Raw genomic sequence first — 15947 nt, forward strand, 5'->3', positions numbered from 1 at the left:
CAATGCTGCTGCCCAGCCCTGACCTCTCACATCCTACCACACCGCATTAGAAGAGGGGAAGGAGTAGTGCCATATTGTGGCCAAATTTCACACGTTATTGAATTTTACAGTAAATATATCATGGAACTCATAGTTGTCTTTGAAAATCACCAGACTATGACAGAAGGATTACTTGAAAATGGATTAGAGATTGATTAATAAATCATAAATGGGCAAATGATTTGAGTTAACATTGTCAGTGTGTCTAGTTTCTGTAATTTAACATGGTTTAACTCTCTGATACTGTTTTTACTTCTCGACTCACTCTGGACACAGACCAATCACTGTGATTAAAAAAATATATATATATTTTTAACTATACTTGAAATGAGATATCAGTTTATTAAAAAAAAAAATCATATTTCATTCAGAATTGTTAAGTGAAATTCTGGTGCGTTTTGTGTTTAAAAAATGCTAAACTATGGAGGAATCACTTCCATCAATACTTCCATCTGGATTGGCAGCAGTTTTAGATTGTACAAATACAGTCTTGCTTGAATCCAGTTTTGAAATCATTCTTTTGGTGTATTGTTTCCAGACCAGTGATTTGTATTTTGAAAAAAAAAGATTGATGCCACAGAATGCTATAATCAAATTAAAACATGTTTTTTTTAAACTCATTTTATTATTAATTTATTTCAGAGTGGCTACAATGCTTTTGTCTTATTCAAAATATTTTACATCATGCCTGCCGCACAAAAAGCTGAATATAGAGTTATGATTCTGAAATTTAAATAATCTTCTTTTGAAGCAGATTAACTTTAATGCACATCAAGGATTCTTAGATTTGTCATATAAATTACTAAAATTCACTTCTGCATTGTGGAAAAATGTAGCATTTTTAATTTCTTAAGAAATCAACTGATCAGTAAATTGAGCAAATGTGGCAAACATTACAGTGTATAAATGTGGCAAACATTACAGTGTATTATAATTCTCTGTAATACTTGATAGATTTGAGCAGAGATGATGCAGATAACTGCTTTATCACATAACAGCAAGAGGCTTTTCAAAGGCACTAGTATGTTGTCATGTCTTCTGTCCATTGTTGTTAAGCTGAGGCCGGTCCATAAACAGGATTCTGCTGTGTGATGGAGCTCTTTCCAGCTCCAGCACTGTGATGTTGTTTGGCTGAGTGGCACTAAGAAAAGGTCCGGGGACATACAGCGTCTGCTGGGGGCCCCTCTGGGTCCAATACCTTCCCAAGTTCACCCCATTTATCCATACCTGACCCTGAAGAGAAAAACAGAATTATACAAAACTGGCACGAAGTTAGTCAAATCCCAAAACAATAAAAAATACTAGATATTCTTCATTATATGATTAGTGTGCCTTACCTTAGTCCATCCATTAAGTTTTACAAAAGTGTCCCACGCAAGGCCTGTAGGCTTCAAGGTTCCTGAGTAGATCGTAGGTCCGTCTCCTGCTTCTATCCCTGATCCTAAGTGAGCCGACTGCAGCCAGCCATTGGCTACTGCAGTGTCAATGTCCAATGGGTAGATCGACCAATCAGCGAGCACGTCATTTCCCAAAATGAGGTTGCCCAAGAGACCCTGAAAAATAGAGAGGAAATAAACAATGTATCATTTTTTATTTCCTTTATTCATTCTAAAGATGGTTTAAGCAATCTTAGCAAATCCTTAACAATGTTATATTTAGTGTAACTTACCTTATTATCATTGATATAACTACCAAAATTAACCCTGCCCATGTTCTCCACGAGTAAGTCCAACTGATCCCCTTGACATCCCGTGACGTTCATCACCAGTGCAGTGTCCCTCTCCATAAGCCCTTGGTACACCTGCTCATAGACAAGCTTAGTTTCAATCTAAACGAATTGTTCTGGCAATCATCTCTTTCAAAACAAAATAACAGTTATGGTATAATACATCCATGTGCATTTATATAAATATTACGCTAATATTTATGTAATGCATATAAATTGTCATATTGGAAAGTGCTACATTGGGTGATAAATATCTGTTGTGATGTATTTGAAAATAAACATACTTTGGTTATATTAGATGTGTATTTTGTCTTATTTAACCGTAATCATGATAGTAACACTGCTGCATCTTGCACACTTTATACCTGCAAACATCTATATACAAACCACACTTAGGACAAATTAAACTATATTATTAATAACAGCAGAGCCTCATCTCATGTTCACTGTTTATTTATTTTGTTCAAACTTTTTATCACCCTAAGTACTGGGGTAATGCACAATGACTGGTGCTGCGTTCCAGTTCATTTTTGTAATGCCCTTCACTCGTTAACTTCCCTCCATCTCGTTCACTCGGATGTGCGTCATTGCTTACGTTTCATGAGTGCTCACTACTGGAGGAACCTTTGCAATGGACTGAACTGGAATGTACTAAGCCCTTGATGACTTCGAATCCACTATGGAGTTGATTTATTATTAATTTTTTTCCCTTTACGAAATTGTTTAATGCAGCATTCTATATGTATATATGTGTATTTGGGTTGTTTTAAATGTTTTTTAAAAATAATAAAAATATCATAGAGTTGTTTGTGGTGGGGTAAATTAAACGCGATATGCGGTGACGTCACAATCGTGTTGCATTGTGGTATATGAAGCTGTCTGAAGTGTACATATGAAGTAGACTCGCTCCCTCGGTCAAAATCGAGGGAGCAAGGGTCTGTCCATATAAACTTCCCTTGTCCACTTCACGAAATGGAACGCACTTCAAAATGGCGGCGGGGATTCCCCCGAGGGGAAGTGCTTAGGGAAGTTCGCAAGTGTGTGTCTAAAACTGGAGTGGAACGCAGCATTGGTATAGGTATATTTCCCTCTGCACTTCCTGTAAAGTGATGTATCAATGCTCTTACATTCTCTATGTGGTTTGCAATGGCTTTTGAACTGAACATGCACTTCCTACGGATTAAAATATCACTTAAAATGGCCGAATGCCCAGTGAAGCACACTTCACATGGCACTTACTGGCTGCGTTTAACTCCACTTTTAGACACATGCTGGCAAACTTCCCTAAGCATTTCCCCTCGGGAGAATCCCTGCCATCATTTTGAAGTGTGTTTAACTTCGTCAAGTGGACAAGGGAAGTTTATTTGGACAGACCCTTGACCCCCCGAGCGAGTCTACTCATATGAACCCTGCAGGCAGATCCATGGATCACAATTCAACACGTCAGTGTTTTTTTACAACAGCAACTTAATTAGTTGCTTAATTAATGCACTTAATTTACCTACAGCAATCAAGGGCTTAGATCGTTCCATTTGAACCCATTGCAAGGGTTCCCCCAGTAGTGGGCACTTGTGCAAAGCAATGGCGCTTTTCCACTACACAGTACCAGCTCGCCTCGACTCGCCTTTGTTTGGTTTTCCACTGTGTAAAAGTTGTACCTGTACTGGCTTCCAGGTACTTTTTTTCGTATCAACTCCAAAATGTGACGTGAAAACACGGCAGACTGCTGATTGGTCAGAGAGAATCGTCACTATTCACTGCGCCATCATTGCACGCACCAGACGGAGTATCCTGAATAACCCCGCCATTTTTAAAATGTTTGGCCAGAGATTGCGTGATATACCCATTACTATTATGGCAACTCGGAAGAATACGCCGTGGTCAAACGAGGAGGTTTCCTTTGTTTGGTTGCCGAAGAGAGGATCCAGCGAGAGCTTGATGGGGCAACGAGGAACGAAAAAGTTTCCTGCAGCGTTGCTATGATGACCAGGTACTATTGTGGAGGTACTATTTACAATGGAAAACGGAGCGAAAAGTGAGCCGAGTTGAGTCGAGCTGGTGCTGGTAATGGAAAAACGCCATAAGTGGTGGTATACATCCGAGTGAATAAGGCAGTTGGAAGGGCATAGACAAGTGAACTTAGTAATTAGTAGTAATTTAATTAACTAGTCATTTCAGTGGCTCATCTTTGTCACAATAGTCTTTGGCTTTATGCCGACACCTACTGGCCTGGATGCATTAAAGGTAGGGAAGGCAATTTTCAAGAGGCTAGCAATAGCAAGCTAGAGGCTATATAATACAGGCTAGCTTTGAAAACCTTCAGAGCGTCTCCAAAGCCACACCTCCTCCAAAACACATGAACACAGCAGAGTCTGCAAAGCGTCACAACAGATGGCGTTCAATTACCTCATGTCTCAAAACACATAACACTACAATAATAGTTAACGTAAACAACTTACAGAGCTCTTACTTGCAGTACATGACTGCTGCAGATTAATTTAGGTGTTGATAATGTTGATATAAATACGCATTAATCCGAGTCTGAGGACATGAACAGCTCTGGGTACAACATCACGGGTTGCCATCTTATAATTACGGTTATGACATGCCGTGAACGCAGCATAAGCTCATTGTTTTGGTTCAGGAGGAACTGTAAAAGGCAGCTGCTGTTTGTTTGTGGCGCTCAGTGACTGTCTGTATGCAACTCTGCATAGCCTAACAGAACACGCTGATGACGTGTGATGTCTGCGTGAGCAGGGTGTGCGGAGGTATGGAATTACATATGTTGATAGGCAGGACATTTTATCATTGCATTCGGACCAAAGATTTTTATTTCATATGATTTTGTCATTTGATTTCAACATAATTCCCCATGTTACCCGTTAACCGCCCAATGTTATGTAGAATAAAGTCTTCATTTCATGCGAGCATACATTATTTTAAATTTTTTTTCAAAATGATTATTCCTTTCTTCAAGTTTTACTATAGGAGTGCACCTTTAAAGGGATAGTTCAATTTCTTTCGTTTTTTTATGCGGAACACAAAAAAATATATTTTGAAGAATGTCTTTAACCAAACAGGAAGTCAATGGGACCATCAACTGTTTGGTTACCCATATTCTTCAAAATATATTTTTTTGTGTTCAGCTGAAGAAAGAAGTTCATAAAGATTTGAACAACTTGAGAGCGAGTAAATGATGATTAATTTTTTGGGCGAACACCCTTTAAGCTGCAACACTTTGTGTTTTTTGGTAATACACACTGTTGGAGTGTCTGACTAACCATGGCAAAAACAAAACATTGTGTTAGCGTGACCCAAACAAGTGGTCTGCTCACCCCATTCACAGAGACGTATGCACGATCATGGATGCCATTGAGGGGCGAGATGAGAGGGGTCGGCTCAGGAACATTCCGTGGCAGTGTCGTTCGGTAAAGCATGAAGCCATAGTACTGCACACAATTGACATAACACAAGCTCAGACCAGACCAGCTTTTACACTTATCCAAGACCAGCCTCCAAAGCCCAAACCATACATCCACATCTATAGCTATATTATGAGAAAATACAACATTTGCCTTTACTGGTTGGATAAACTCAACAACATAAAACATTATGAATTATAATTTCATTCATGGACTGTATTATATTCTTTTAAATACCCTACCTGTTTAATCTCCTCAAATGTCATAGGATATTGAGATCGTACTGGACCTTGAGGTGACAGCGTATCCAAAAAGCTGCTAATGTTGCCAACCTATGAAAGAACACATGATTTGTATGGGCAAGAAACCATGCAAATTAATAAGGTTTTGCAATGTGAAATATTCACACCTTCTGAAGTGTAACAAAGCCATAAGCGAGCTTTGGGGTGGCTGGTGGCAAGGGACCAACTGGAATATCACGAAACTGAAAACAAAAACACATTATTACTACTACATATGAATGAACGTCTGTTTTGTTACTCAAAAGATGCTAGTTACAAATACTAGATAGTCTTGGTGAGCGGTATCAACAACATTTTATATTACAGAAACCTCTCACCATTTTTGCTGGAAATAGAAAAAAAGGTTGATATATGAATTAACTATGTTGCAATGTTTCAGATGATCCAGTGAACTAATGTATATATCACATTTGATTATTTTCCCTTTTATTTTGAACCTGATGGATGCGAACAAATAGATATGATTATTCATAAATTCTTTGTCATTCTTACATATGAATAACATACAAATGTCTTCTATTTTCACACATACCATTCAACAGTTTGGGTTCATTTTTTGTGTGAAAGAAATTAATACTTTTATTCTGCAAGGATGCATTAAAAATGACAAAGACATTTATAACCATACAAAAGTTGGAAAAGTCTGAATCTTGAAAAAATGTATCAGTTTCCATGAAAATATTAAGCAGCACAGCTGTTTTCAACATTTATAATAAGAAATATTTATTGAGCACCAAATCAGCATATTAGAATGATTTCTGAAGGATCATGTGACTGAAGACTGAAAGAAAAATAAAATTATTTTAAATTGTAATAATATTTCACAATATTTTTGATTACTTAGTGAGCATTAGAGACATACTGACCCCCAAACTTTTGAACGATAATATATACAGTCATGTATTCCAGCCCTACCAACTATTTCCCCCTGTAAATTGGATACTGTCATACATGTATACAAGGACATTCAGAATGTACTATATGTACGTTCTTACATTCTTAATGACATCTCTGATGGCAAGCAGTTTGTCAGTGGGGTCTCCTGCCTCTGATAAAGGTGCATTGTAATCATAACTGGTCACCACAGACCGAAACCTGGTATCGTGGTCCGCTCCTATGAGTGATAACATTACAGGTGCACATTGAGATGACTGCATTACCAGATATTGTCATTGATATGGGAACAAGTGAGATAGTAGTTATACCATTCCAGTAGCCAAAGTTTGTTCCTCCCTCAAACATGTACCTGCGATTAGAAAAAAGAGTTTGAAAAACTTGAGTTACACATTTGATCACCCACAATTTATGCATCAGTACAGCAAAGATTTAATATGAACTAGTTATTTTAATTTATATTTAAAAAAAACTAATGGCTTTATACTTACTATTCAATAGAAAATTATTACTTACATGTTCACACTGGCACCCATGGATAACATTTCTCCCAGTTTTTTGCTCACTTTGTCAGTGTCCACAGAAGCGTGTTTGTCACCCCAGTGATCCAACCAGCCTGTATAGAACTCAGAATTCACCTGAAATCACGACCCATGAATTACTGCCACATTTTACAGCTCAAGAAATTGAAAAACAAACAATCAATATATGAATGATCTCTCAAAAATCTTACTTACCAGCGGGCCTTTAGGCTCAAACCTCCTTTGTCGGACAAAGGCTGTAGAGATATTGGTGTCTAAAAGAGAAAAAAGTTGCAGTATTAATAGCATCACAAGGACTTTTCACATGCAAGCTTGAGTATTTACTATATTTTTTAGGCAATACATTTTAGAGAGGTAGAGATTGAACAATATATTTATTTTTAATAATCAGATACTGATTATTTTATGTTTAAGTGTCCATGGCTGATATGAAGTAACTTTTAAAAGTTTGAAACATTTATTTGAAAGTTTATTTTTGTTGTATTTTTACGCAATAAAAAAAAAATCATTAGACATAACATCATATGCATGCTTTAATAATATTTATTTATCATAATTTATTATTATTATTAATAGTAGTATTAATTATAATCATTACTATTGTTTAATAATTTTATTATATTTATTTATAAAAATATATATATAGTGTATGTATTGCATTTACTATATTACAATTTTTGTTCTATAAATTAAATTATAAATTATGAAGTTTTTAGCAATCTAAATATTTGACAATTTATTGTCGTCTTTGTTTTGGGAATAAATGGCTCTTAATCTCTTGAGAATGAATTGCTGTTATGTAAAAGTAGAGTATTTTTTTGTAAACAACATTATCTGAATAAGTTGGTCATTGTGAATTGGTAAAAAAAAAATTCTAACCCTAGAACTGAAATTCTGGTTTATGGCATTACACTGGATATTCATTAGTGAAAAAGTGAAAAAATACTGCAGAGGTCAGTACAATTTAGACAGAACTGACCTCACTTCTGCCTTACCTGTGCCAAAGTCTATAGTGGCATACAGACCCTCAAGTGTGCCACAGGTCATCTCTTTATCCGTGTTCCCATCTGTAGTAAAGAGAATGACGTCCTCCCCCAGGAACAAACGGAACAGAGTGTGAAGATGCCGCATGTAGTTATAATCACAAGCGAAGTAGCTGCCATATTCATTCTCCACCTGATAAAAGAGTAAACATGCACAAAACATACAGACTTCAACAGCCATACTTGTCTATACACTGTAAAGCACTGTTTACATGTCAACACCAAACATAATTACTGTGTACGGGCTCGCAGTCCTACAAAACATAAGCATCAATCCCTGTAATAAGTTCTTTGTTATTATGCGCAATTGCTTACTCACTAAATATTATTTAAAAATGTTCTGTGGGTGGAGCAGCATAGTAGTTAAATATCTCAGCTGGTAACAAAATATTTGTAGGTTCTAACCCAGCTGTCAACATTGTATCCTTGAGAATGTCACACCAGGTTTATCCAGGGGGACTGACCCATTAATTTAGGGACTATACTGAACCTTGCATTGGACAAATATGTCTTGTAATACTTGTATATTTGCATACTAAATGCTAGCTCTACATTGTACCTGCACGCTGATAATATTTCCTCCATTCTGATAAAGCCACGGCCTCATCTTAGTGAGCAGCACGGCCAACCAGTCGCTCGCTGCCTGTAAATACTCTGAAAGAGACAAACACTGGCATTAAAGACAGGCTTGACCCTATGTGAAGTCATGTCTCATGCAGAAGTAACACATACCTGTGTCAGCTGAACGAAGGATAATGTTTGGCTTTTGTAGCAACCAGGCAGGCAAACCACCCTATCAGACAAATAAGAACCCACAATTTACAACTCACAAAATACCAATCACACAGCTGTCTTTTGTGTTGTGACCAGAACTCCTTCTTAATAGTATTTTGAATCAAATCCTTGCACTATTTTCCAAGTCTTCAGAATACTAACAGTGGTCCACTATAGGGCCTCAGCAAACATCTAAAGGGGCCCACAAGGATATTTCTCATTTTAATTCAGTCTCAACAACTGTTTTTTTTTTTCTCCCAGAATGCTTCTACAAACATTTGTGAAAGAATGGGTCGCTCCCAGGAGCTCAGTGAATTCAAGCGCGGTACCGTGATAGATTGCGCAGGTAGCAACCTAAGTCCATTCGTGAAATTTCCTCACTATTAAATATTCCATGGTCAACTGTTGTAGTGGTATTATAACAAATTGGAAGCAATTGGGAACAACAACAACTCAGCCAAGAAGTGGTAGGCCACGTAAAAATCACAGAGCGAGGTCAGCACATGCTGAAGTGCACAGTGCGCAAGTTGCCAACTTTCTGCAGTCAATAGCTACAGACCTCCAAACTTCATGTGGCCTTCAGATTAGCTCAAGAACAGTGCATAGAGAGCTTCATGGAATGGGTTCCCATGGCCGAGCAACTGCATCCAAGCCTTCATCACCAAGTGCAATGCAAAGCATCAGATGCAGTAGTGTAAAGCACGGCGCCACTGGACTCTAGAGCAGTGGAGACGTGTTCTCTGGAGTGACGAATCACGCTTCTCTGTCTGGCAATCTGATGGACGAGTCTGGCTTTGGCGCTTGCCAGGAGAACGGTACTTGTCTGACTGCATTGTGCCAAGTGTACAGTTTGGTGGAGGGGGGATTATGAGGTGGGGTTGTTTTTCAGGGGTTGGGATTGGCCCCTTAGTTCCAGTGAAAGGAACTTTAAATGTCTCAGCATGCCAAGACATTTTGCACAATTTCATGCTGGGGATGGCCCCTTCCTGTTTCAACATGACTGTGCACCAGTGCACAAAGCAAGGTCCATAAAGACGAGTTTGGTGTGGAGGAACTGTACTGGCCTGCTCAGAGTCCTGGCATCAAACCAATAGAACACCTTTGGGATTAATTAGAGTGGCGACTTCGAGCCAGGCCTTCCCGTCCAACATCAGTGCCGTGACGCCACAAATGTGATTCTAGATGAATGGTCAAAAAACTCCCATAAACACACTCCTAAACCTTGTGGAAAGCCTTCCCAGAAGAGTTGACACTGTTATAGCTGCAAAGGGTGCGCCAACTACATATTAAACCCTACGGATTAAGAATGGGATGTCATTAAAGTTCATGTGCATGTAAAGACAGGCGGCCCAAAACTTTTGGCAATATAATGTATAATCGATGTATGATATAATGAATGTAATCGACAATAGTTGCTGAAAGTTATAGCCAGTCTGCAGATTTCTGGCAGTCAGTTGCATAGTCTTAGTCATGTGTAGTGTATGATGGGCACAGACTCTGATTTTCTCAGACTAAGATTCCATTCAGTCATTGGAGATCAAACATGTTTGATATTTTGAGCCAATTTTAGAACACATACACTGCAACCAAAATTGAACATTTACTATAGTATGCGAAAAACATAACGCCAACATAGTGTGTCCGAATACATAGTATTCAAAAACTACTGGCAATAAGTACCCGGATGACCTACTTCTTCCGCCGAGATCCTGAAGTGTGCATCCACTGGACACTTTACTATACCATGAGGCCACAGGAAAGGATTTATGAATGACAGTGAAGCAACACAACTCACGCTGTAGGTCACATGACAATGACAACATGGCAGAAGTAGTACGTCCGAATTTAATTCATATTACACATATTAATACTATATACAGATTAGAACATACTTGTTAATAGTTGCAAAGTAAGTTTCAAACTAAGTGTAGGACCTAGTATACAGTATGCGTTTTTTTGGATGCAGCAATAGTGTTTTTATTTGACATGCATCTCATAGCTATGAGGCACAAGTTTCTTTTGTTTGTTGTGTGAGTCGTTAGTGTATGATGCCCAGTTTTTCAGAATATAGTGCACAAGTCCTATAAACTACTTTTATAATGTCATTTTTGGAACTTGACAGCCCCTTGTCACCATTCACTTTCATAGTACAGAAAGGATCATCAGCATGAACTGCTAAACATCTCATTCTGTGTTCTATTGGAGAAAGAAAGTCATTTAGGTTTGGAACGTTATGAAGGTGAGTTAAAGAAAATATTATTTTTGGATGAACTATTCCTTTAAAAACATACTTCCTGTATATTCTCATAATCACATTCGGAGACACATGACACCATCGGCCTATTGTTAAACATGCCATTTCAAAACATTAATTTTTTAGCAACATTAGGAAATAACCATCACCATTTCCCATTCTGCACAGATGTACGGCCCTGGTCGCAGGATGACTAACAGCCCTGTCTGGTTGGCCAAGTTCAAGAAGTACTCAAGATCTCGGTCTCCCGCAAAGTTGAACAAACCCTGCACGGTCTCATGGAAGTTCCATGGCACATACCTGCATGAAAACATTTAAAAGAATTTTAACAAGATGTGTAACACAAGTATGTACTTAATGTTTGCACTGCTGCTCTATTCCACGTACACCTGAATTGCATTGAGTCCAGTCATGTACATCTTGAGCAGCCTATCCTTCCAATAGTCCCGAGGAATGCGGGAGTAGTGGATACTTCCTGAAATGTACTGAAATGGTTTCCCATCCTTTTGGAAGCAGTTGTTCTTGTAGTCGATGGAAAATGAGCGTGAATCTGCCTTAAAACAGAAAAGTCATGTAGTTAAAATAGTGTAGGGTGTTTGGAAGACTCACAAACATATGTATTCTAAAACAATAGCCTATATGATACAATAGACTGAATTCACAATGAACATACTTAAAAAATGTTTTACATACACTACATACAATTTCAATTACTTTTCCAGGCCTAAAAATTCTTTTGAAATTCCCCTCATATTTCCACGTTTATGACCGTGGGAACGCTGTCACATGAATTTGGCTCTCCTAAAATACACGTCAGAAACTCAGAATAATAACGTATCTCTTAGCCTATAAGCCTAATGAAAAGTAATTGATCACAGTGTGTAGGTGATAGACGTATACTTTGAATCAGGTACTTACCAACACAAAAAATATTGGCAGCAAGCACAGACTTATTAAAGTTATTTGTGACTTCATCTCTAACGTTAACTCAAACTGATCGGACGCAGTAGGCTAACACTTTTCCGTTCGACATTATGATTCCAGCGCGTGATTGTAAAGTGTCAGGAAATAATATTACAACTGCTCAAACTTTTCTGTTCTGTCATTTTTGCATAAAGCGGTCCACATTCGCTCTTCAATAGATTTGCAGAGTTTCTTCTCTTTGAACATGACGGTCATGTGATTGTTTTCTCTGTAGTCATAATCTGGGTCCTAAAGCCCGCCTCGCCTGCAGTACAAAACTGGTCTGAATTAGATTTTCACCGATTAATTTTTAACAAGATAATTGCACATGCACGACTCTTACAAAGCAGCCTACAGTAGCTCAATGAACAACACTTGGTGGACGAGTTGTTTATTATGATTGATAGCCAATTTAAAATGAAATGATCAAATTATTTAACCTAAATGTATTATCATATTTTTGCAGCCTTTTCACACCAAGAACAGACAATTAGTTGAGTTTTTTTACACTCTCCCAAAACTAGTCTGTGGTAAATGCCCAGAAATACTGTAGTTACCATGTTCTGAACATCACATTCTTTGTTTATCCATCAAATGTGAACTTGGTGGTTGAATAAAAATATTTGGACTTTATATTTAAAAATTAGTACCTTACATTAGCATCATTAGCTAGCTAGTTAGCCAATCAACCAGATAGCATCAGCTAAAGTTAGCTAAGGTTGATTTTCAAAATGGTTCATTAATAAATATTAATATTTATCTACTGTTATTTTGGCTTGTATTTGTAATTTTAAGCTAAAACATGCATGTACTCTGTTTTTGCTGTAAACATATAAAGCAAATTGCCAGAGTGGGGGCATTTTATATTTTTTACTAATACAATTTTTGTTAAAAATCTAATAACATGAAAACTCTGGACATTTTTCATGCTTGGTTTATAATTTATGTCATTGTCACGGAAAACTAGGATAACTATTTTAGACACATTTAACTTTTTCACAGAAAAGTTACACAGTCCTCTAAATGTAATTAGTTACTGTACGGTACGGCCTATCTTTTTGGCTACTTTGTGATTTTACTGAGTATAAAGATAGCAACTTGACTACAATTTTATGAAGCCCTTCTCTTTACTCCAAATTTGTGACAAGTAATTGAAATTATTCATGACACCTAACCTTTTCTGAAAATGTTGTATTTCCAATAAAGCAAAATAAATTATTTCAAAATTCTAACATTTCTAAATATTTGGACATTGACAGCTCATGTTCTTTTTGTAAACAATCAGAGGAGACATTTGCACACTTATTTTTTGGTTGCCCTATTTCCAAACAATTGTGGTTTGACCTAGGTTCTCACATATTTGATTCTGCCAATGTTACACACTCTCTCAGTTTAAAAGACATGATTATTTATTATAATGATAATAAAAATAGACCCCTGGAGTATGTTTTTTATTTTTATTTTATATGGAAAATATTTAATTCATAAGCAAAAATTTGCAAGTGGTATTTCATCAAAATAATAATAAAAAAAAAACTTTTTCTGAAGCAGTTTTTTTCTGCTACAAAAAAGTGATATCGTCATCTACAGGGCATTGAAGGTACTGTAACTTGTGCATTATGCCCTTACCCAAATTTGTCAACAAGACTAGGGCCTACTTTACACAACTGATATCCGTTTCACAGACAAGGCTAAAGCTAGTCCCAAACTTTGAGCTGTCTTTACTGAAAGCAACTTAAAATACATATCTTAAATTATGTCAATGCCATTGTTTTGTCTCAAGATGCACATCAGTAATGTTTTTCCCCCAAGGCACATAACAGCTGCTCTTAAAATCCCCTAATTGAAATAAGACCTAATCCTGGTTTAATCTGAACCCTGTCTGTGAAACCAGGCCTTTTAGCAGGTAGCTGTAATGGCAGGTGTTTCATATAGGCTATGAGATGAGTAAATGACTGCAGATGGTGATGAGAACGAAACCAGGTAGGCTTTGACTTTTTAATTTCACTTAACTATTTATCTGTTATATTGAAGAAACTTTTTTGAAAGATCTTGGTTTACTTATGCCCTTTATGAGCACTTGAGCTTACCTGAGACTTGTTTGGCGACGTGTTAGAGGCTAGTGTCAACATTGATTTATTGCAAATTTTGAAAGTTAGTTTTTTTGTGTGTGATTGCTCTCCTCAAAAATCAAATGCTTTTTAATTTTCTCCCGGGTGTTGAGGACTAGTGCATCTTTGAGCCTACATTCAGTATAAGTAAAATACTTGTCATAAAAAGTAAAGTTAACTTGTAATTTGTAATGGAGTAATTTTAGCTGTAGTAGGTATCACTTTTACAATGGTAACTTATCAGGTACTCTTTACACCTCTTGTTTCTTAAATTATTTTCAGTCTGGAAGTATAAAAGGCATGTCCTGAAATTTTGATTGTATGTATATTGCTAATGTCTGATAAAGGCCTAACACTTCAATGGTGTGCTTCAGACACTCAGAGGCGCTACAGGATAGAAGACTGATGTTGTATTCATTCATGCTCTATAGCGCCCTCTAACGAGAGTCTGCTGCATAGCGAGGTCTAAGCTTTGAGTGAGTTAGCAATAACACATTTATGTTCCAGAAGCCTACCTCCAAATCTAATACATTGCTCTTTTGTGTTGTTATATGTGTGATGTTTGCTTTACAAATTATCAATGCTATGCGTAGCTATGACTGGAGTACTGGCATAGTGGATAGAAACGTTTATATTTGAAAGATCTTGTTTACACATGTAGCATAAATTCGATGTACTCAGTTCAGTATAAAGAAAAAATTATTATTTGTAACAATTGTCAGCACCCTGTTGTGTGTGCATTTCCTCCTGCCACTTTAACTTCACAGTGGGCTGGTGAAGTGACTTGTCACCAATTTTCACTTGTGCTGCATGATTGTGAATGTTTACTGCTGGATTCGGACACCCAAATAAACAGTGGCTGATCCAATGGCGTTGACACATACACCACACCACAGCCATTGTTTGACACCATCTGCTGTACACCATAAAGAGATGCGCTGAGCAGAATGTGGGAGAATTGAAGACAATGCATAGAGTTTGTATTTGAAGAGGAAGGCAGATGCTGTGTTTGAAATGAAAGTTTTACAGATTTCTCTCACGTCCCCTTAAAGTGCGTAGTGGATAGTAAACGACCCCATATGTGTGCAAAGAGCAAGCCTCTCTGGCTTTTAAAGGCATTCTTTTGAAAACCAAACCTAATGCTGTTAGGCTGTAATACAGTCATTATCCTGCTGAGCTGAGTAAGCACACATGCCTCCTGTGTTACCTTAACACACACACACACACACACACACACACACACACACACACACACACACACACACACACACACACACACACACACACACACACACACACACACACACACACACACACACACTGGTTGTTTTATGGGGACTTTCCATAGGCATAATGTTTTTTGTACTACAAACTGTATATTCTATCCCCCTACGTTAACCCTACCCCTAAATTACCCATCACACAAAACTTTCTGCAATTTTACATTTTAAAAAACATCACTTTGTATGATTTATAAGCTGTTTACCTCATGGGGACCAAAATATCCCCACCAAGGATTTTTGGACATTGCCATCTTGGTGAGGACATTTTGTCTCCATAATGTAGGGTTTACCAGGACGCACGCACACGCGCACACGCACACGCACACGCACACGCACACACACACACACACACACACACACACACACACACACACACACACACACACACACACACACACACACACACACACACACACATAATCTGAACAGAGAACATATCATCAAATTCCACTTCAACTTGAAGTGTAATATTGACTACAATTAAAAGTACTTTACATATTTGTTAGTCAACACATCAAAATAAGTGTACTACTTGACATGACAAATTATGATTTAAGCGTAATTATTTAAAATGGACTTAAAAGGAAAACTTTT

General features: G+C 37.4%; 1 protein-coding gene across 1 annotated transcript; it reads right to left on the reverse strand.

Moving 5' to 3' along the window:
* Positions 1-353: 353 nt before the first annotated feature.
* glb1l (galactosidase, beta 1-like) lies at positions 354-12198 on the reverse strand. Its single transcript, XM_079822556.1, has 16 exons — positions 11915-12198; positions 11384-11550; positions 11146-11296; positions 8701-8761; positions 8528-8622; positions 7921-8101; positions 7121-7179; positions 6900-7021; positions 6695-6735; positions 6485-6603; positions 5597-5671; positions 5430-5519; positions 5101-5214; positions 1709-1840; positions 1377-1592; positions 354-1272 (listed from the first exon to the last, which is right to left on the reverse strand). The coding sequence occupies exons 1-16, from the start codon at positions 11969-11971 to the stop codon at positions 1069-1071; spliced, it is 1884 nt and encodes a 627-aa protein (XP_079678682.1). The 5' UTR covers positions 11972-12198; the 3' UTR covers positions 354-1068.
* Between the last annotated feature and the right edge of the window lie 3749 nt (positions 12199-15947).

This window comes from Gobio gobio, assembly GCF_949357685.1.
Source record: "Gobio gobio genome assembly, chromosome: 7".
In the NCBI taxonomy this organism is placed as follows: Eukaryota; Metazoa; Chordata; class Actinopteri; order Cypriniformes; family Gobionidae; genus Gobio; species Gobio gobio.